We start from the raw sequence: 23,275 nt of genomic DNA on the forward strand, positions 1-23,275 counted from the left end.
TTATATGACATACATTATTTTTTGTTAACTAGTAAATAGTAGCCTACAGCAAAGTGTGTTTATATAATTTCTTACTTGTTAACAATTTCTGCTAGATAGTTATTGCTACCATGTGGGTTTTAGCTTGCTTGAGCCTGATAACTGAGGAGTGTTCATTCACCTGTTTCCATACGTTTCATTTTAAAACTTTTATCTTACAAAGCAGTTGTTTAATCTAACTGCTTAACTATTTATCTGTACATGGAATTGTATTTGTTGTTTTTTTTAACATTTTTTCCCCCTAATTACAGGAAAATGCCACGGGCACTATCTGATGTGTGGAGACATTTCACTGGAACTAATGTAGAAGGAAAAGCTGTGTACATTTGCAAATACTGTGCCAAATCATATGTGAAGAATGCAACAAAGATGCAGAATCATCTGGCCATGTGCATAAAGTTCCCTCAGCGCTCACAACAAGCAACCTCTGACAAAAGTCCCTCTACTTCTATTTGAGGTGAAAATGATGAATCAGACACTTTATCGATAGCAACAGCTATTGGTCCTCCTGGAATCCAAAGTTTTTTTTGACTCAATGGAGGAACGTAGTCAGAGAAATGCTAATGAATGTCTTGCTCGAGCTGTGTATGCAACTGGCAATGGGTATTGGAAGAGATTTCTGAATGTTCTTCACCCAGCATACACTCCTCCAATCAGACATGCTTTATCTACTAATTTGCTGGATGCAGAGTTCAACAGAGTTCAAGTGAAGGTCAAGCAAATAATAGAGAAAGCAGACTGTATTGCAATCACCTCTGATCGGTGGTCAGATTTTTGTGAGGAAGGAATAATTAAACTACATAATCTCCACGCCTCAACCAGTATTCCACAAGAGCGCAGACACAAGGGACAACAGACACACCGGTCTCTACATTACAGATGAGCTGAAGGCAGTCATCAATGACCTTGAACCACAGAAGGTATTTGCACTGGTGACAGACAATGCTGCGAACATGAAGGCTGCTTGATCTAAAGTGTAGGAGTCCTACCCTCACATCACACCCATTGGCTGTGCTGCTCATGCATTGAATCTGCTCCTCAAGGTCATCATGGCACTGAAAACAATGGATATACTCTACTAGAGAGCCAATGAAATGGTTAAGTATGTGAAGGGTCATCAAGTTATAGCAGCAATCTACCTCACCAAGCAAAGTGAGAAGAATAAGAGCTCCACATTGAAGCTGCCCAGCAACTTCCGTTGGGGTGGTGTTGTCATCATGTTTAACAGTCTCCTGGAGGGGAAGAAGTTTGGCCATATCGATATGGACAGCCCCATCAAGAGGATCCTCCTGGATTATTTATTTTGGAGAGAGTGGTAAGCAGCCTGAAACCTATAGCAGTAGCCATTGCACGAATTGAGGGAGACAATGCCATCCTGTCTGATGTTCAGACTCTGCTTGCAGATGTAAGAGAATAAATCCGTACTGCCCTGCACACTTCACTGTTGCTCAAAGCAGAGGAAACTGCAGTTCTGAAATACATCAAAAAGACTTCTGCCTGAAGCCCATACACGCCGCAGTGTACATGTTGGACCCCAAGTATGCTGGCAAGAGCATCATGTCTGGTGCAGAGATCAACAAGGCCTATGGTGTCATCACTACTGTGTCTCGCCACTTTGGCCTGGACAAGGGCAAGGTTCTTGGCAGTCTGGCGAAGTACACTTCCAAGCAAGGGCTTTGGGATGGAGATGCAATATGGCAGTCGTGCCAACATATCTCATCAGCCACCTGGTGGAAGGGACTTTGTGGATCTGAGGCTCTTTACCTTGTTGCCTCCATCATCCTCCAAATCCCACCAACATCAGCCACATCAGAGCACAACTGGTCCTTGTTTGGGAACACACACACCAGAGCACGCAACAGGCTGACCAATACAAGGGTTGAAAAATTGGCCCATCCGGGCAAATTTGAGGCTTTTTGAGCCTGACAACGAGCCATCCTCAACAAGGTTTGAAAGTGACAGTGAAGATGAGGCCTCAGAGTCTGATGTTCAAGAGGTGGACATTGAGGAGGTCCAAGGAGAAAACATGGAAGCCTGAGAGGAAGACAACCAAAGCTGTAGTTTGTAGACTATCATTTTATGTATGTTGAAAACATTTTGGGAGATGCGATGGATCATTGGGGATCATTCGATATTCCCTTTCTTTTGTTTGTTTGTTCAGTGAAATCATCCCATGTGAAGAGTCAACTCATTTAATTAAAGTTCAATTCTTAACTAAATTGTTTTTTTTTATTTCTATTGGTAGGACTTAATTACAAATTATTATGTGTACTTATGATAAGGTAAAAGGTTTATGTTTCTATCTCCATATGATATGGTAAATATATCCAATGCAAAAAACATCTACATTTAAAAAGTATTACTATTAATTCGCATATATTTGCGTTAATTACCATATATTCTCATTCATTCCCATATATTCCCGTTAACTATTGACACCAACTTCTTGTGACTCTGAACAAGTCCAAATATGGACACCGTACGTACAACTACAACCCTGACTGTTGATGTTGCTTCTTAACTTCTGGACTAAGGAGTACAAAACCAGTACATTTCATAACATTGTGACAACTGTCAATCATCCCAGGATCCTCTTCTTTTAAGCCTAGACAATGTTAATTAACTAGACCTACAGTGCTCCCACATCCCTTATCCCATAATTAAGCCCTTACAGAGGCTAGAAGAGCACAACTTAACTTACTTCCACGTCAGAGGAACCTGTTCCCCTCGGGACATTGTGCTGCTGTGTAATGCTTTGTGAACTGTACACACACACACACACATATACGCACGTCATCTATAGGTGTGTGCGGTGGGTTTTTCTAATGGGTACTGCCTGCTATCTACCTTCACCTCATAGGAAGAACTTGTTCACCTCGACACACTCCTGCTGCGCATCATGAATTGTAAGCACAGGCACACACATACTAACTCTCTACAGTATGTGCGCATGTGTTCTCTCTTGGGCCTTATGGTTTTGTCCTAGATATATATAGGTTTCCATGCCTATGATATGTTCATATGTCAAATAAATATGATGAACTCTTGTGCAATGTGAATAGTGAGTGAGCTGCTCTCACAATGTAAAGCAGGATGATTTGTGAGTACATTTTCCTCATATAGAAATTACAGTCTCAATAAGAGCATGAAAACACCATTGTGTCAAAAATGGCCATTCCTACACGGGGAGATCAACCTATATACCGCAGTTGACCATCTTGAGTCAATTTCAGTGGCCCCGTGGAAATCGAATTAGCATAATAAAAATATTCCCATCAAAATTTGTCAGTTTAAGATAGAGATCAGTTTTTTTTGCATGGGCTGCGCCTCAATCCACCACATCTGCCAATTGCGGCCTTATGCATCTGCATTGGAAGGTGGCCGATATACAGCGGTATTTGTCAGACCATGAGACATCCAGGAAATTGGTCTTCTCACAAAAACATCTGTAGTGTCTGTACTGACTGGCCTTCACACTATTATGACCCCTCTATGGAAAGGTTTTGCTCTTTTATGCCCACAAGCCTCACATGACTCGCCGTTACCAGTAAAAAATATAAATGAATGGAAGTATATATATGTAAGTAGTTAAGTACCTAAAAAAGGGGGTAAATATGTGTGAAAAAAATACAAATAGTTACAAATACAAATATCTTTCATTGCCTTTAAATTGTTTAAAAGCCTCCCCCTTTTTCCTCTAAACATAACAATGGTCATTATGGCCAAACAGTTCTATTTTTGTTTCATCAGACCAGAGGAAAAAGTACAATCTTTGTCCCCATGTGCAGTTGAAAACCGTAGTCTGGCTTTTATATGGCGGTTTTGGAGCAGTGAGTTTGAAGGTAGGCCTTGAAATACATCCACAGGTACACCTCCAATTGACTCAAATTATGTCAATTATCCTATCACAAGCTTCTAAAGCCATGACATAATTTTCTGTAATTGTCCAAGCTGTTTAAAGGCACAGTCAACTTCTGACCCACTGGAATTGTGATATAATGAATTATAAGTGAAATAATCTGTCTGTAAACAATTGTTGGAAAAATTACTTGTGTCATGCACAAAGTAGATGTCCTAACTGACTTGCCAAAACTATAGTTTGTTAACAAGAAATTTGTGGCGTGGTTGAAAAACGAGTTTTAATGACTCCAACCTAAGTGTATGTGAACTTCTGACTTCAACTGTAACTATCTGTTTTTCTATGAATTAATCTGTTATTCATTCATTCATTCATCTGTTATTTTTCGGGGATACCTAAAGGGGTCCTAAAATTCTAGATCAAATAGCTGAATGATCCTTGGTATGACCGTCATAAAACAATTCTCCCCAGCTTAGACTCTAGAGGGTTAACAACATCGCTCAAGCCTCCATTTGCACATACTAGCAGCCCAGCAGTGGCCGTTCACAATGACGCAGAGTCACCGACCCCAATTACCTCGCTGTGTTTTATCAAAGATGCCGCTTGATCAGTCCACTGTCGCATTGGCTGCATCTCTTACAAATGCTCACAATGGCTGCCTCGCCCACTAATTCCCAGAAATGTCACTTCAATTTCACACAGCTCCTTATTGGCCTATTTGGGCTAAATATCATGTATTTTAACTAGAACTGAGCTTTCCCCCATCCATTAATCTCCTTCTGTAAAAGTCTCTCAATCTCACACACACACACACACACACACACACACACACACACACACACACACACACACACACACACACACACACACACACACACACACACACACACACACACACACACACACAAAGTCTCTGGCCCCATTTAGATAGCAAACCACCGTCTGTCCCTGCGTGACCCCCATGTATTTCTACCACCGGTCAGAGGGGATGGCATGTAATTCACTTTTACAATCACTTCACCAAAGGGGGATGAAGCATTTAATGAAGAAGCAGTGACTCATAAAAGTAGGCTATTCGGCAGCCGATAAGTCTGGAGACTGAGGGGAATCTGAGGGGAGAGTTCAGTGGCTAAAAAAGCGTCTTGTAGTCATAGCCGTCACTCACACAATCCCCATGTTCCCCCTGTGACGCTGCCACTGTTAAACAGTAGAGCTCTGTGACATTTGAGGTAGGCCGGGATATGGCGAAGACACTGATTTCATTGGTCAGGTCATTACAACACAGTGATTTCATTGGTCACTTCATTAGGACACTGTGATTTCATTGGTCACATTGCTAAGCACTTTCCCAATCCTGTCGGTGCTACTTAATAGTAATGTTTAGGCGGCACGTTACATCCAAGCTGTCTGCCTTGAGCTAACAGCGGAACATTAAAACCATTCAGAAAGATCAAAGAGGCGATCAAAGAAATGTTGTACAGAAAATGTAGACCTGGAGCCATTGCCTTTGAGGCACAGACAGCTAGTTCCTTAGCATATGTATCCCTCATTCACATGCCTTACCTTAAAATAGTATGTAATCCTTTTGGAAAACTTATTGAAATGCCTTCACAAAGTATTACTCACAGTGGCAAGAAAAAGTATGTGAACGCTTTGGAATTATCTGGATTTCTGCATGAATTGGTCATAAAATTAGATCTGATCTTCATCTAACAGACAAACATAGTGTGCCTAAACTAATAACGCGCAAATTATTGTATTTTTGTCTATATTGAATACATAATTTAAACATTCACAGTGTAGTTTGGGAAAAGTATGTGAACCCCTAGGCTAATGACTTCTCCAAAAGCTAATTGGAGTCAGGAGTCAGCTAATCTGGAGTACAATCATTGAGACGAGATTGGAGTTGTTGGTTAGAGCTGCCCTGCCCTATTAAAAACACTCACAAAAATGTTGTTTGCTATTTACAAGAAGCATTGCCTGATGTGAACCATGCCTCGAACAAAAGAGATCTCAGAAGACCCAAGATTAAGAATTGTTGACTTGCATAAAGCTGGAAAGGTTTACAAAAGTATCTCTAAAAGTGTAGATGTTCATCAGTCCACTGTAAGACAAATTGTCAATAAATGGAGAAAGTTCAGCACTGTTGCTACTCTCCCTAGGAGTGGCCGTCCTGCAAAGATGACTGCAAGAGCACAGTGCAGAATGCTCAATGAGGTTAAGAAGAATCTTAGAGTGTCAGCTAAAGACTTAAAGAAATCTCTGGAACATGCTAACATCTCTGTTGACGAGTCTACAATACATAAAACAGAAAACAAGAATGGTGTTCATGGGAGGACACCACGGAAGAAGCCACTGCTGTCTAAAAAAAACATTGCTGCACATCTGAAGTTCGCAAAAGAGCATCTGGATGTTCCAAAGCGCTACTGGCAAAATATTCTGTGTACAAATTAAACTAAAGTTGAGTTGTTTGGAAGGAACACACAACAACATCAAAACCTCATCCCAACTGTAACGTAGGGTGAAGGGTGCATCATTGTTTGGACCTGCTTTGCTGCCTCAGGGCCTGGACAGCTTGCTATCATCGACGGAAAAATGAATTCACAGGTTTATCAAGACATTTTGCAGGAGAATGTGAGGCTATCGGTCCTCCTATTGAAGCTCAACAGAAGTTGGGTGATGCAACAGGACAACGACCCAAAACACAGAAGTAAATCAACAACAGAATGGCTTCAACAGAAGAAATATGAGTCCTGACCTCAACCCGATTGAGATGCTGTGGCATGACGTCAAGAGTGTGGTTCACACCAGACATCCCAACAATATTGCTGAACTGAAACAGTTTTGAAAAGAGGAATGGTTCATAATTTCTCCTGACCATTGTGCAAGTCTGATCCGCAACTACAGAAAACGTTTAGTTGAGGTTATTGCTGCCAAAGTAGGGTCAACCAGTTATTAAAACCAAGGGTTCACAAACTTTTCCCACCCTGCACTGTGAATGTTTACACAGTGTGTTCAATAAAGACATGAGAAAGTATAATTGTTTGTGTGTTATTAGTTTAAGCAGACTGTGTTTGTCTATTGTTGTGACTTAGATCAGATCAAATTGTATGACTAATTATGCAGAATTCCAGGTAATTCCAAAGGGTTCACATTCTTTTTCTTGCCACTGTATATGCAAGAGGCCATATTTAGACACAGATTCCCAATATGAATAAATGTTGATCACAACCAAGACGCTGTGTTGACTTAGCGAGAGGGAGGGGGAGCGGTAGAGAGAATGAGAAGGAAAGAGAGAGTGAGAGAGCTGCTGAGCTGTATTGGGTTGTGCTGCTGTACCTTGTCAGCTCCAGGTGTTGGGGTCACTGCTAGCTGGGCTTCTGGGGCTTTTTTCACCGCCTCAGCGAAGGACACTCCTGATTCAGCAACAAGTCCTGGCAAACAAAAAGTGGATTCAGTTTACAAAAAACATCAAATACCCCCGTGTTAAAAGTTAGTCAAATGGCAACCAATCCTTAAAAAGGGGTACATCACAATACAATGTGTATCACCTAGGTAAATAAACCTATGGCAAAGAATTGCTGAAAATGGGTACATCATAGATACTGTATTTATCCGTTGGGTATTAAACATGTAATACTAATGTGGAAAAGAAGGGGGTTGAGTGATAAATGGCAGATATGTGAGAGCAGAACTAATAAACAGGCTCTGGCCTCTCACTAAAATGGCCACCCCGATCAAAACTACAGATCACAAAATGGCCGGCTGCCAAAACTACAATTCCCAGAAGCAAGGGGAACGCTATCCCTTGACCTCGCCTGCGGCCTGTGTGGACAAGGACGGAGAAACAAGCACACAGGTACTGTCCTGTTCTAAAGTCCTCTCATTCTTCGGGTGATTTTGGTGACGGTTTCCCGCTTAATTTGTGACAAATTCTCCTAATCTTGAAGAGGTTTGTCATATGTGGTAGAGAATGCGGGCATATGGACTAACCATATCGCTGGTTAGGTAGAGGAAAAAAATGTTCAGTTAGCACTCCAAAGGGGAGTCAGGCTTTTTTTGTGGCTTTGTTTGGTTCGGACAGATTGCTCGGGGAAAATGAGTATGGGGGGAGCCATACAGGCCCTGTTACAAGCGGTGGCCGCCCAACAAGAGGCAACTAGAGCTCAACAAATAGCTCATCAGGATGCAATGTGAATGTATCAGGACACATTACAGGTCCAGCACCACAACAACCAGCTGTTCAGAGAGGAGCAAGAGAGAAACACCCGGGAGTTAAGAGGCCTAAAGGGAATCACAGGACCAAATTAGGGCTCATTTACCAGCTGCAAATACCCAAAGGCGGGACGGCCCAAAACCAGGATCCAACCCTGCAGCAAGCCAGAGCAGATGTGCAGGACATAGATGGTACTCCCATAAATGATGGAACGATGCCTAATAGTTTTCCCCACTTCATCATGAAAAAGGGTTTGGTGTACAGAGTGTCAAAAATAGGGGTTGATGTGGTGGAGAACTTGGTATCGATAAAACCTGAGACCGGATTGTAAGGAGGTTTTACTGGCCAGGAATTCAGGCTGAAGTGGCTCGGCATTGTAGAGAGTGCCCGGAGTGCCAGTTAATTAACAGCTCCCCGACCAGCTGTTAGAAGCCCGCTAGCACCATTCCCAGTAATCGAAACACCATTTGAGAGGATAGCGATGGATATAGTGGGCCCACTACCCAAATCCGCCAGAAGGCACCAATACATTCTGGTCATTCTAGATTATGCCACTCGCTACCCAGAAGCCATTCCCCTTCGGACGATGGCTTCCAAAAATATTGCCATGGAATTAGTGCTCCTGTTCACCAGGGTAGGGGTTCCAAAGGAGATCCTTACTGACCAGGGACCCTTTATATCCCGCCTTATGGCGGACCTTTGTAAATTGTGGTAGGTGAAACAGTTGACATCGGTTTTACCATCCTCAGATGGACAGGCAAGTTGAGAGATTGAACTGCACCCTGGTTTTCCCACTTTGAGCTGGTATATGGGAGGCACCCCCAGGGAATCTTAAGATATCGCCCGGAAAACCTGGGAGCACCAATCCACCCCGTATACTAGTGTTATAGAGCATGCCACGGCAATGCAAGACCGGATAGCCACAGTCATGCCAATCGTCAGAGAGCACATGAGACAAGCACAAGGGCACCAGCGGCAAACTTATAACAGGCAGGCTACCCTTAGGGAATTTCAACCGCAAGAAAAGGTGTTAGTGCTGGTCCCAACGACAGAGTTCAAACTACTAGCCACATGGAAAGGACCATATGAAGTACTGGAGAGAACAGGAGAAGTTAATTATTGGATCCGACGGCCCACGGAACATATCTATCACATAAACCTGTTAAAAGCATGGAAAGTGAGAGAAACACTAACGGTCACGTACTCCACACACACTCAGGAGACAGCCAAAGTAAATATTTCACCTAGGTTCACTTAGGTTGGAGTCAATAAAACTTGTTTTTCAACCACTCCACAAATTTCTTGTTAACAAACTATAGTTTAGCAAGTCGGTAGGAACATCTACTTTTTCCAACAATTGTTTACAGACAGATTATTTCACTTATAATTCACTGTATCCACTTCCAGTGGGTCAGAAGTTCACATACATTAAATTGACTGTGCCTTTAAACAGCCTCGAAAATTCCAGAAAATTATTTTACGGCTTTAGAAGCTTCTGATAGGCTAATTGACACCATTTGAGTCAATTGGAGGTGTACCTGTGGATGTACTTCAAGGCCTACCTTCAAACTCAGTGCCTCTTTGCTTGACATCATGGGGAAATCAAAAGAAATCGGCCAAGACCTCAGATAAAATAAAATAAATTGTAGACCTCCACAAGTCTGGTTCATCCTTGGGAGCAATTTCCAAACGCCTGAAGGTACCACGTTCATCTGTACAAACAATAGTATGCAAGTATAAACACCATGGGACCACGCAGCCGCCATACAGCTCAGGAAGGAGATGCGTTCTGTCTCCTAGAGATGAATATACTTTGGTGCGAAAAGTGCAAATCAATCCCAGAACAACAGCACCTGTTGGACCTTGTGAAGATGCTGGAGGAAACAGGTACAAAAGTATCTATATCCACAGTAAAAGAAGTCATATATCGACATAACCTGGAATGCCGCTCAGCAAGGAAGAAGCCACTGCTCCAAAACCGCCATATAAAAGCCAGACTACGGTTGGCACATGGGGACAAATATTTTACTTTTTTGAGAAATGTCCTCTGGTCTGATGAAACAAAAATATAACTGTTTGGCCATAATAACCATTGTTACGTTTAGAGGAAAAAGGGGGAAGCTTGCAAGCCGAAGAACACCATCCCAACTGTGAAGCACAGGGGTGGCAGCATCATATTGTGGGGTGCTTTGCTGCAGGAGTGACTGGTGCACTTCACAAAATAGATTGCATTAAATGTATTTGGCTAAGGTGTATGTAAACTTCCGATGTCAACTGTATATACAGTGAATTATAAGTGAAATAATCTGTCTGTAAACAATTGTTGGAAAAATGACTTGTGTCATGCACAAAGTAGATGACCTAACCGACTTGCCAAAACTATAGTTTGTTAATAAGACATTTGTGGAGTGGTTGAAAAAATAGTTTCAATAACTCCAACCTAAGTGTATGTAAACTTCTGATTTCAACTGCATGTACAGTACCAGTCAAAAGTTTGGATACACCTACTCATTCAATTGTTTTTCTTTATTTCTAAATGTTCTACATTGTAGAATAACAGCGAAGACATCAAAACTATTAAATAACACATATGGAATCATGTAGTAACCAAAAAAGTGTAAACAAATCAAAAAATGTATTTATATTTGATATTCTTAAAAGTAGCCAACCTTTGCCTTGACAGCTTTGCACGCTCTCGACATTCTCTCAACCAGCTTCATGAGGTAGTCACCTGGAATGCATTTCAATTAACAGGTATGCCTTGTTAATTTGTGGAATGTCTTTCCTTAATGCGTTTGAGCCAATCAGTTGTGTTGTGACAAGGTAGGGGTGGTAAACAGAAGATAGCCCTATTTGGTAAAAGACCAAGTCCATATTATGGCAAGAACAGCTCAAAAAAGAGAAATGACAGTCCATCATTACTTTAAGACATGAAGGTCAGTCAATCTGGAAAATGTCAAGAACTTTGAAAGTGCAGTCGCAAAAACCATCATGCGCTATGATGAGCCTGGCTCTCATGAGGACCACCACAGGAAAGGAAGTCACAGAGTTACCTCTACTGCAGAGGATAAGCTCATTAGAGTTACCAGCCTCAGAAATTGCAGTCCAAATAAATGTTCCACAGAGTTCAAGTAACAGACACATCTCAACATCAACTGTTCAGAGGGGACTGTGTGAATCAGGCCTTCATGGTCGAATTGCTGCAAAGAAACCACTACTAAAAGGACATCAATAATAAGAAGAGACTTGTTTGGGCCAAGAAACACGAGCAATGGACATTAGACCATTTTAGATTTTTGGTTACAACCGCCATGTCTTTCTGAGACGCAGAGAAGATAAAAGGAAAAATCTCTGCATGTGTGGTTCCCACCGTGAAGCTTGTAGAAGGAGGTGTGATGGTGTGGGAGTGCTTTGCTGGTGACACTGTCTGTGATTTATTTATTCTGCAGTGATATGCCATCCCATCTGATTTGCACTTAGTGGGACTATCATTTGTTTTTCAACAGGACAATGACTCAACACGCCCCCAGGCTGTATAAGGGCTATTTGACCAAGAAGGAGCGTGATGGAGTGCTGCATCAAATGACCTGTCGACAATCACCCGACCTCAACCCAATTGAGGTGGTTTTGGATGTGTTGGACCTCAGAGTGAAGGAAAAGCAGCCAACAAGTGCTCAGCATATGTGGCAACACTGTTTTGGTTACTACATGATTCCATATGTGTTCTTTCATAGTTTTGATGTCTTCACTATTATTCTACAATGTAGAAAATAGTAAAAATAAAGTAAAACCCTTGAATGAGTAGGTGTGTCCAAGCTTTTTGACTGGTACTGTATGTATACATGTATGCATGCATGTATGTATATTATGTGTGCTTGTTTGTGTGTGTAATCATATGTATGGAAACATTTATTCTAGGAGGTGGGATATTGCTTCCACATCCGAAAAATGAGAATTACATTTCAAGTGCCAAAGTAAGTTTTTTTTTTTGGGATGTGGAAGCAATATATCCCACCTCCTAGAATAAATGTTTCCATACATACGATTACACACATAGTGTCACACCCTGATCAATTTCACCTGTCCTCGTTATTGTCTCCACCCCCTCCAGGTGTCGCTTGTTTCCCCATTGTATTTATCCCTGTGTTTCCTTTCTCTCTGTGCCAGTTCGTCTTGTATGTTAGTCAAGTCATCCAGCGTGTTTTCCCGTACTCCTTTTGCTATTCTCTCTTTGATAGTCCTCCTAGTTTTGACCCCTGCCTGACTCTAGACTTCTTTCCCACCTGCCTGATCATCCTGCCCGGCCTGACCTTGATTCTGCCTGCCCTTCGGTACCTTTTAAACTCTGAACTGGTTTTGACCCTTTTCCCTGTCCACAACAAGTCTCTTGCCTTCCCTATTGGATTAATACATATTGTAAGACTCCGACCATCTGCATCTGGTTCTCGCCTTGTGTCATGATAGATAGCTTTGTATAAATGCTAAAACATCAATAGGGAATCATCAAGGAAAAGGTTAGGTCGCTTCGACCACATGTCATCTTATTAATATTTGTTACCTATATTTAACGAGGCAAGTCAATTAAGAACAAATTCTTATTTACAATGACGGCCTATCAAGAGGCAAAAGGCCTCCTGCGGGGACAGGGGCTTTTTATAAAAAAATTTAATGTTGAACAAAAAACAGATCATGACACGAGAGACACTACATAAAGAGAGAACTAAGACGACAACACAGCATGGTAGCAACACAACATGACAACAACACGGTAGTGACACTGCACAATACGGACAATATGGTAGCACAATATGGTAGCAGCACAAAACATTGTTAGGCACAGACAACAGCACAAAGGGCAGCAATACAGACAACAATACATCAGGCGAAGCAGCCACAACTGTCAGTAAGAGTGTCCATGATTGAGTCTTTGAATGTAGAGATGGAGATAAAACTGTCCAGTTTTAGTGCTTTGTGGAGCTCGTTCTAGTCGCTAGCAGCCGCGACTTGAAAAGAGAAGCGACCCAGGGAGGTGTGTGCTTTCGGGACATTTAACAGAATGTGACTGGCAGAACAGGTGTTGTATGTGGAGGATGAGGGCTGCAGTAGGTATCTCAGACAGTGGGGAGTGAGGCCTAAGAGGGTTTTATAAATAAGCGTCAACCAGTTGGTCTTGCGCCAAGTATACAGAGATGACCAGTTTACAGAGGAGTATAGAGTGCAGTGATGTGTCCTATAAGGAGCATTGGTGGCAAATCTGATGGCAGAATGGTAAAGAACATCTAGCTCTTCGAGAGCACCCTTACCTACCGATCTATGAATTACGTCTCCTTAATCTAGCATGGGTAGGATGGTCATCTGAATCAGGGTTAGTTTGGCAGCTGGGGTGAAAGAGGAGAGATTAAGTTGGAGGAAACCAAGTCTAGATTTAACTTTAGCCTGCAGCTTGGATATGTGCTGAGAGAAGTACAGTGTACCGTCTAGTTATACTCCCAAGTACTTGTATAAGGTGACTGACTACCTCAAGCTCTAAACCCTCAGAGGTAGTAATCACAATAGTGGGGAGAGGGGGGCATTCTTTTTACCGAACCACATGACCTTTATTTTGTAGGGCAGAGAAAGATTGTTGGACACTAAGAAAGCTTTGTTGTAGAGAGTTTAACACAAAATCCAGGGAGGGGCCAGCTGAGTATAAGACTATCATCTGCGTATAAATGGATGAGAAAGCTTGTAATATGATTGCAAGCTCAGTGTTTCTGAAGGACACTGTGTGAAGAGAAGCTGTATAGTGTTTAAGCTCAGTGTTTCTGAAGGACACTGAAGAGAAGCTGTAAAGTGTTTATGAAGGACACTGTGTGAAGAGAAGCTGTATAGTGTTTAAGCTGTGTTTCTGAAGGACTCAGTGAAGAGAAGCTGTAAAGTGTTTAAGCTCAGTGTTTCTGAAGGACGCTGTGTGAAGCAGCTACATAGTGTTTTTTTTTTTGTTTGTTGTTTTTTAACCTTTATTTTGCTAGGCAAGTTAGTTAAGAACAAATTCTTATTTACAATGACGGCCAACCCCGGCCAAACCCTAACCCGGACGACGCTGGGCCAATTGTGCGTCGGCCTTTGGGATTTGCAATCACGGCCGATTGTGATACAGCCTTGAATCGAACCAGGGTCTGTAGTGACGCCTCTAGCACTAAGATGCAGTGCCTTAGACCGCTGCGCCACTCGGGAGCCCAAGCTCAGTGTTTAAGCTCAGTGTTTCTGAAGGACACTGTTTGAAGAGAAGCTGTATAGTTAGTGTTTAAGCTCAGTGTTTCTGAAGGATACTGTGTGACGAGAAGGTGTATAGTGTTTAAGCTCAGTGTTTCTGAAGGACACTGTTTGAAGAGAAGCTGTATAGTTAGTGTTTAAGCTCATTGTTTCTGAAGGAACACTGTGTGACGAGAAGGTGTATAGTGTTTAAGCTCAGTGTTTCTGAAGGACACTGTTTGAAGAGAAGCTGTATAGTTAGTGTTTAAGCTCATTGTTTCTGAAGGAACACTGTGTGACGAAAAGGTGTATAGTGTTTAAGCTCAGTGTTTCTGAAGGATACTGTTTGAAGAGAAGCTGTATAGTGTTTAAGTTCAGTGTTTCTGAAGGAACACTGTGTGACGAAAAGGTGTATAGTGTTTAAGCTCAGTGTTTCTGAAGGATACTGTTTGAAGAGAAGCTGTATAGTGTTTAAGTTCAGTGTTTCTGAAGGAACACTGTATGAAGAGAAAAAGCTCTATAGTTAGTGTAAGTTCAGTGTTTCTGAAGGACACTGTATGAAGAGAAGAAGCTCTATAGTTAGTGTAAGTTCAGTGTTTCTGAAGGACACTGTATGAAGAGAAGAAGCTCTATAGTTAGTGTAAGTTCAGTGTTTCTGAAGGACACTGTATGAAGAGAAGAAGCTCTATAATTTGTGTTTAAGTTCAGTGAAGGTGTAAGGATGAAAGGTTTCGGGTCTAAATTGGTCACGATGTCAGCGGTCGCTTGCGTAAGACATTACGGCACCGCTGACCTTTTCCGCAGGAGTCGGATAGCTTGTCTCTACGATATCTGTTGACTCTGAATGCTCTTGACATTTGACGCCAGGTTATTGGGTGCAGGGATATTGTTTTAACGTATCGTGGTCTAGGCTGTGTAGAACAATGCCATAATCACTGTGGCTTTCCAGACTCAATTTATTTTCGCTTCCATCATTGAAACTGACATTTTCAGCTCAGATCTGACAACGCAATCTCCAAATAATATGTCACTTATGAAAGGAAAAACATCAAATACGTCCATCAAATTTGTTTGACATTTGTAGTTAAGTAAGGAAGGCAAGATGGAAATATTGCTGTGGTGTATTTTATGGGCCATTATATGCATCATCTATATATAGCATTATTCTACATCAGTTAGTTTACATGATTCAACATGGATGGCTAAGTGGGTCAATGAAAATTGGGGCGAATGCTTCGTTAAGTCAATATTTATGTTGCAAGTCACATGACATTTATGCAAGAATTATGGAGGCCTGCTGTGCTTAAGTGCTACTTATCCAAGCCCCAGACCCAGTTCACTCATAGGCTGGTAATCAAAAATCCATGTATTTACTTAGCTGTACCTAGTGAGCCATGGCTGAGAAACTGTGGCACGACATCCAACATTTGACTCAAGCCAAAACACGGCATAGAACAATTCCTTTCTCCACTCGATAGGCTTCATTTGTGTGTGTGTGTGTGTGTGTGTGTGCGCACACATGCACTCGCATGTGTTTCTGCCAAAAAAGACAGAGTGCTTAATTTCAACCGTCCCGAAGACGAGGAGGCAATTGGTCTTGGCAGACTTATTGAATGAAGTCAGGTTCCATCCGGGCTACATTTTAGAGACGTATTTATTGGTTAGTTTCTAAGCCTCGGTCCCTGGCGTGGAATCTAAAATGAGGCCAAAAAGCCCGGCCTGTCAACAACATACAGGAACTGTCTCCCCCGTCACCCTAAAACATGACAGAAATACTAATATTAATGAGATCACTCAGCATAGAAATTACACTGGAGAAGCACATTACCCCCCACCTGCTCGACCCAACCACTATCCCCCAGATTCAGACCCTCCACCCCCGCCCTGCTTCCCACCTCTGGAATATAATAAACAATGACAAGCGATTGAAACGGAGCACTGCATGTAATGAAAATGGACTTTGGTTGTCGTCGTAGGACCTAGAACAGCGGCTCTGTCTCTGTTCCCCCCAGACCATGTATTGCGTCGCGCAGGGCCTGGTGTTTGCGAAGTGGGGGAGGGGAGGACGCAGAGACACTTCATTCTTTATTGTTTAATTAACAGTGTGAAGAGATGAGCTCTCGTCAACATCATCTCCGCAGGCATTTTTTTTTTATGAGCAACTTATGACAAGATCTAATGATTAGACTGGTGGTGAAGCAAAAGGCCTGATTAATCAAACACATGCCATACATTTCTCTGGCTTTGTTATACTGTTTTGTCTATCTGCCTCTAAGCTACTCATAAATCATATATCTTCCTCCCTCATTCATAATCTCTATATAGAGTGTCGCTAATGAGGAGATTCAAGCCTTCAGTGTTGAATTGTTTCGTGTTTTGGCCATTGTAACACAAACTAGATCTTTGAGCAGTGTTGTAATTGCCTCACACTGTGGATTGGTACATTGAAACCACACCTGGGTTCAGATGGTATTCACTTTCTTTCGTACTTTAGCTGCGCTCCATTAAGCTTGCCTGGCATGACCGAACCAATGGAATCATCTTAAAAGTGCAAACCCTGCCCATCCGGCACTCTAGGCAGACGCAATCAAAGACCCAAAGTATTGGAAAAAAACTAATAATAATACAACCCATCCAAGTCTGGTTGAAACATTAATAGGTTTTCATTAAGTATAATTGACGATCTATGTGAATGCATGATTATACATGAACGTTCTGAGGAAAACACACTCACACAATGGAAGGGAAAACAACCAAGCGGATGCATTCCACTTGCGAGTTTTGACTTCCATTAAAATGTATTCGAGGCGCATAAGCAGTGTTTATGGAAACCGGGAAAACATTGGTGAAAGGTGAGACCACAAAACAAGTATGCATAATAAAATAATAATTAAAGCCTAATTTAGGAGTGCTAATCTCTAAAAAGCCATCGATTCAATGCCATTTATTAAATGCTAAGACATTAAATTCCTCTCGCTGACATTTAAATGCTGTGACCAACTGACGAAAGGATTACTAAGTGTTGACTGTCTTTTCTCTTTCCTGCTGTACGTCAGATGATTCAGACATGGATTCAAATAGTACTAGTCTTTAATCTACGTTGAGTATTTGATTGCGCCTGCCTGGAGTGCCAGATGGGCGGGGTTTGAACTTTTGGGAATATTCCATTGGGTCCATTTCCTCAGGTGAGCTCAATCAAGAGCAGCTAGTGTATTTGAACACAGGTCTGCTACTGTACATACATTCGATTTTGGGGAAGGAAATACCATTTCATCTTTATGATAATGGGGCAATGAGAGCCAATCGATCCCATTGATCAAACTTCCAGATGACAAAATTCATGCCCAAAAATCGCCATGAATCAGACTAATCAATTGATTATTATGACAAAACATGTCAGCTGCACAAACAGAACATCAATCCAAATATTCACTGAAATGCACACATTTGTCTTACTGTTTGAATGCAGCTTCTATGATATAGCCCTGCCTAGTGTTTGAAATGCCAAAATTGTTTATTTTACACTTAGAAGCAAAGACTTCTTCAGATTAATTGATGCTGCAAAAAAAATCGGCTCTTAGAATTATTAACCGCTTGATCTTTTCTGTATGCCGGTTCCATGCTGGCTTAAGCCTTTGAAGTGTCAAAGTTCAAGAGAATTCACTGAGGAAAATGTTTTCATTTGTCTTAATTTAGTACACTTCCAGATGAACATGTGAGTGAATTACTGGACATCCTTTTAATGTCGAAACCAGCATAAACATATCCAACATGGGTGCCCTCTAAACTCCATCAGATGGAGGAATCGGCTGAACACAAAAGAATGCTAATATACCAAAGGAACAAAGTAGGCAGGAAATTATATTGAATAACAGCATGAGTCACTCTGTACATGTATCTCCATAAGGGTTCCTATAGCAGCGTTCTTCAACTCCGGTCCTGGAGAGCTACTGCAAGCGCAGTCTTTTGTTCTAGCCCTGCAGTAACACCAGCTGAACCCGCTATTATGGTTCAGACCAAAGACCAAGATTAGTTGATGATTTAAAGCAGGGGTATTGGTGCTGGGCTGGAACAAAAACCTGCACACCCAGTATCGCAGCTCTCCGGGGCCAGCGTTGGAGAAACTCTGTTGTATACGTCAGTCTTACTCACCCTGCAGGGCCCTGTAGCCACAGCCTAGACAGGCAGAGTTGGCCACGTCAATGGTGTACACGGGAGCATCGAACACGTCAGATAGCACCTGAGTATGGAGAGAAGAGGAATGGGACCGCATGCTATTGGAAATATTACTGTCTGCAAATGTTACATTATGAGTCACTGTCCGTAATATAGAAAGCAATGTCTAATGACACATACCTGAACCGAATTCTATACTGTGGATTGTATCTGTATTTACACAGGTTCGTGGTGGCTTAAATAAGATCTCTAAACACTGCAGAGAGGATAGAAGGCTATCATTTTCATCCATTTCACTCGAAACAAGAAACGAAACAAAGGAACAAAAGAGCATACAGTTTCCTCATAGTTATTGTTTCCTGTTTTGAGGCCGATTGATTCCATTTCCACTCACTTAGAGTGTAAAACATACACAATTTTGCAGCGCTCTAATTTCATTACCTTGCCACTCATCAGGGAATAACCTTGTTAAGGCGTGAAGCGATACAACATTATGTTTTGTAATAAAAAAATAATTAGACGGCAAACAAAACATCTGTAGCGTCAAAATACTTCTAACATGTAACATCATTATCACAGAGAGAATATGAATACATAACAAATGTCTGTTCCACAGGGGCTTGGCATGGCCACGCATTCTAATGGCTCCATTTCCAATACTGCATCATGTCAATATCATTGAAACTGAGCATGCCGCCCACAACACCCACACAAATATAGTGAAGGGACTGTAGCCAAGTGTCTTGCTCGAGGGGGAGCACATCGTAAATGCATGGGGTGTGCTGGGCTGAGCACAACAAAGGGACCATGAGAACACACACAGGGCCTAATGTATGGAGAGAGAGGTCAGCCGGGGTTACACGAATCACAAGGCCTCAAACACAGCTGTGTGGCCCTGCAGGAGACATGGCAGTCAGATGGCATTAGCTTCACGCCGCAACCTGAGGACAGCACACATACTGTAATCAGCTACTGTGTGTGTGTGTGTGTGTGTGTGTGTGTGTGTGTGTGTGTGTGTGTGTGTGTGCGTTTTGATCCAAACCACACAGTAGCGCCTTTGAAAAACAGGGGTTATAAATAAACCATTTGTAGGGGATAGAAAAAGCCAAAAAGAGAGTTTATAAAAACATGAGACGGTTATCAACACCACCAACCTGCAGAATGTCCTTGTTAGAAGAAGCCCCTCCGGTGGCCAGCACTCGAGTTCCTGGAACTGAAGAGAGAATTCTGACATCAGTGACACCGCTGATGAGACATTTATGACAGAAGTTTTGCTACTGCAGCAGTGAGTAATCGTTGATGTTTGACTGCATGTTGAGTTTAGAGGCAGAGAGAGAGGGAATGAAAGAGAAAGAGGGTTTATTGAACATAAGCACTTGAAATACTACTGTCATGCATTTTTGTACTTTCTTATGCGACTTGAAATTGGCCTCTCAAAAGAACTCTTCACAAGTGTCAAGAGAGAACTGAGAATACTGAAAAATATGAAACAATGTCCGCAACTGATATGCTCCCAACAGTGATTTATTTGTGAGATCAGAACATGTTCAATAAACCCTCTTTCTCTCGCATTCCCTCTCTCTCTCCCCCAACATGGAGAGTATAATGGGCCAATGGACCCTTCGCTTAGCCTCGACACAGAATTTTGGCCAACCAATCTAGAGCTCCAATTGACAGCAACTGTTGTCAAGTCTGACACCTCAGGCAAGCTGAAACTCATGTTTGAAACACATGAAAGCAGTAAGGGAAGTGGGAAAAACGGATCATTTTCTTAATTATAATTATTTCTTTTTTAATGGCTAAATAATTGAACAGTGCAACAGGAGTACTTGCTACCGTGATTCCTAAAATGCAGAGCCTGTTGGCAGTATTTTTCTAATCTGAAATTATAAATTTGTTACATGGTTTGCTAGCTCAGACATCATCAGACACCAAACGTTGCTAAAGCTAGCTAGCTAGCCACTTAATATACGTTAGCTAGCTATGTTAGCCATGTTATTAATACAACTCCCATCTACTGTCGTCATCAGAAAAGGATTTGAGAGCACTAGTTTACTCCACAAGTGGTTGCAGCTAGCTTTGACTACATGCTGACACTGGCTAGCCACATTACAAACAATTTTAGCAGGTTCCCGTGAAGCAATTCCAATGACAGTCCACCACAACATATCCAACAGTTTCCTGATTAAGTAGGGGTAGTCTGTGTTTAATTTAAATGTAATTGCGTATTAAAAACAGTTTGAGATCATTGTGAGTGGATTTTGCCAGTGGTTAGAAGAGGGACATAGAAGGGGGGCTTAGCAAAAGGTCAATTGGAAGATGAGGATGACACTTTTGAGGAGATGGGAAACTACGTTGCCACCTATATCGTCAATGGGCTGCCCGGTGCATTCTGGGTACACTCCGACAAGGAGATCTCTCCAAGGAGTTAATTTGGCACTAGCACAAAAACAAAACATGAGAACGAATTACGTGAAGAAGCGCAACCTTACATTAAGTAAAATATCAGGTTTACTTACTGCTGTGTAAGTACTCCTAACCTGCTACAAAAAAGGTACTTCAGTATTGCACCGTGAAAAGAGTAATTCCCTTCTTGACTCATAACCTGAATTTTAGAAAGTATTGCGTGACGATTAGCTTAGCAACCGCGCGACACAGCATGACAACGTTATTTGTGGAAACTTTGCTGGGCAGAGCGTTATACATTTCTCCATACATTTCCCGCTGAGATTCTTATCTCCTCCGTTTCTAATATCTTTGCAGGAAGGTTCCATAGACGGGTTGGTTGTTTAGCGGCAAAACAGAAGGGGTTGGCTTAGATTGTTGACAACATGTAAAGTATATTTCGTCTCCAAATGTTTTTTGAAAACATAACATAACCCGTTCATAATCATAACATCACACGGCTTTCAGCCCCAACGATGCACGTTGTCAGCCAACCCATCTATAGGATCTGTATAGTTGACCCAGAGCCTCAAATAGACATCTCATCAATTGTTCCAGTCTATTGTTCCAGAGTCTACAGTATTTCACTCGTGCATTGTGATCTTCTAATCTATACTAAATGAAAGAGAGTGCTAATTCAATACCAGTTCCAGCAAGATTCATCACAACAGGGTAGAAGGGTAGTAGGTTCATTGCAATTGGAGTGAAAGTCTACAGACCTCCAGAAACTGAGTAAGAGATGCTTACTGGAGCATACTCCCCTGTCCAACAACATATAAAGACTTACTGGAGCATACTCCTCTGTCCAACAACATAAAGACTTACTGGAGCATACTCCCCTGTCCAACAACACATAAAGACTTACTGGAGCATACCCCTCTGTCCAACAACACATAAATACTTACTGGAGCATACTCCTCTGTCCAAGAACACATAAAGGCTTTATAGAGCATTCATAAAATCTTCATAAGCACTATTGATTATACTACACAAAGGGTGTTATGAAATATCTGTTCCTTGGTCAAATGTGGCACAAGTGTTTGCAACCCTTTGTATTGCATGACATTGACTTATGCATCATTTCTAAAACATCTATAGAGGCCTTAGAAAGGCTTCATTAGCTCGTTTGTTCCGTTTATGGTGGGACCATTTATACAGTAGCCTGTACTGCAAGACATCTTTCCCACCGTGGGTGTCGAAACTCATGCAAATACGCAATACATGACCACAATATATATATATATATATATATTTATATCCATAAGGCTCCACATGAAACGTGTTAACAGCGTGAAATTGAAATTTGTTCAGCAATCTTTGTTTCAGGTGGTTTTACTGGAGCATTATTATAATATATACTGTGGTGAGACGGAATTGGCTCTCCCGTGTACACCATTAAAAACAGTCACGCCGGCCGATGTTAGCCTTGGGGTGTCAATCTGAATGAAATGGATCCCCAGTATGCCTTCCCCAATTGATTTGTTGCTTTGTTTTGCCTCCCTCAATGACGAGATGTACTGAAGGTCGGATGTGTAGAAAATAAAGCAACTCAAAGTATGGAGAGAGGGGGAGAAGGGAAATAGGCTAAGCGCCAAAAAGCGTCTAAAATGACAGTAGCAGCAGGGGTTTTGATGTAGTGATTTTCCCCCACTACATAAGAGAGAAAGCCTGGTTAAACCATACGGAATCCTGGGAAAAATCTGTTTTGATGTCAGGCTATAACGAATAATACATTTGCGTTTTTCTTCATGCGCATTTCTTATCTATGACAAGGGGTTGCTAGAAGCACCGTAACACTATGAGGAAAAGTGTAGTCTAAAATCTATAATGACATTTTCTACAATCATTCCTCACCAATGTCTTGGAACACCTGGGGCGTCATTGGGTAGAACATGTTGAATAGTGCATCTCTCAGTCAGGTAAAGTACAGCATAAACCAGAAAACACCCATGTCCTGTCAGTGAGGTATTGGCACATCCATTTCCTTAGCATGTTACACTCTGCATCACTGCACCGGTCTTCTCACAGATCAATACACTGTTGCATAAACAGACACACACAAACACAGTCTCTCTCTCCCTCTCTCTCACACACACACACACGACCTTGGCCCTTGTCATAGAGTGGGTGTTACTAAGTCTGGCATTTGCAGGGCACTGGGTTCCCCCACCTATATGCCTGCTGCTCTCCTGCCTGTGCGGTGACTGTATGTAAATAACACCCGCTCTACTCCTCTCTGCTCGCCACATAGGGATCTGATTAAGATCTACCTGTATAGATCTGCATTCATCAAATATTCATGAAGG

The 23,275-nt window shown here is 41.9% G+C and overlaps 1 protein-coding gene across 5 annotated transcripts in view; it reads right to left on the bottom strand.

The window, feature by feature from the left end:
* xylb (xylulokinase homolog (H. influenzae)) overlaps nt 1-23,275 on the bottom strand; it is a 62,188-nt gene that overhangs the window by 12,621 nt on the left and 26,292 nt on the right. For 2 of the 5 annotated variants that reach the window (XM_036943978.1, XM_036943979.1), the window contains exons 16-18: nt 19,679-19,737; nt 18,501-18,588; nt 7,238-7,332 (exon numbers count right to left, since the gene is read on the bottom strand). In XM_036943978.1, coding sequence (XP_036799873.1) covers nt 7,238-7,332; nt 18,501-18,588; nt 19,679-19,737 — 242 coding nt within the window. Of the gene's footprint in view, nt 1-7,237; nt 7,333-10,783; nt 10,846-18,500; nt 18,589-18,704; nt 18,781-19,678; nt 19,738-23,275 lie in introns of those variants that run through there. The other 3 variants (XR_005036057.1, XR_005036058.1, XR_005036059.1) reach the window with 3 other exon arrangements.

This window comes from Oncorhynchus mykiss, chromosome 15, assembly GCF_013265735.2.
Source record: "Oncorhynchus mykiss isolate Arlee chromosome 15, USDA_OmykA_1.1, whole genome shotgun sequence".
Classification (NCBI taxonomy): domain Eukaryota; kingdom Metazoa; phylum Chordata; class Actinopteri; order Salmoniformes; family Salmonidae; genus Oncorhynchus; species Oncorhynchus mykiss.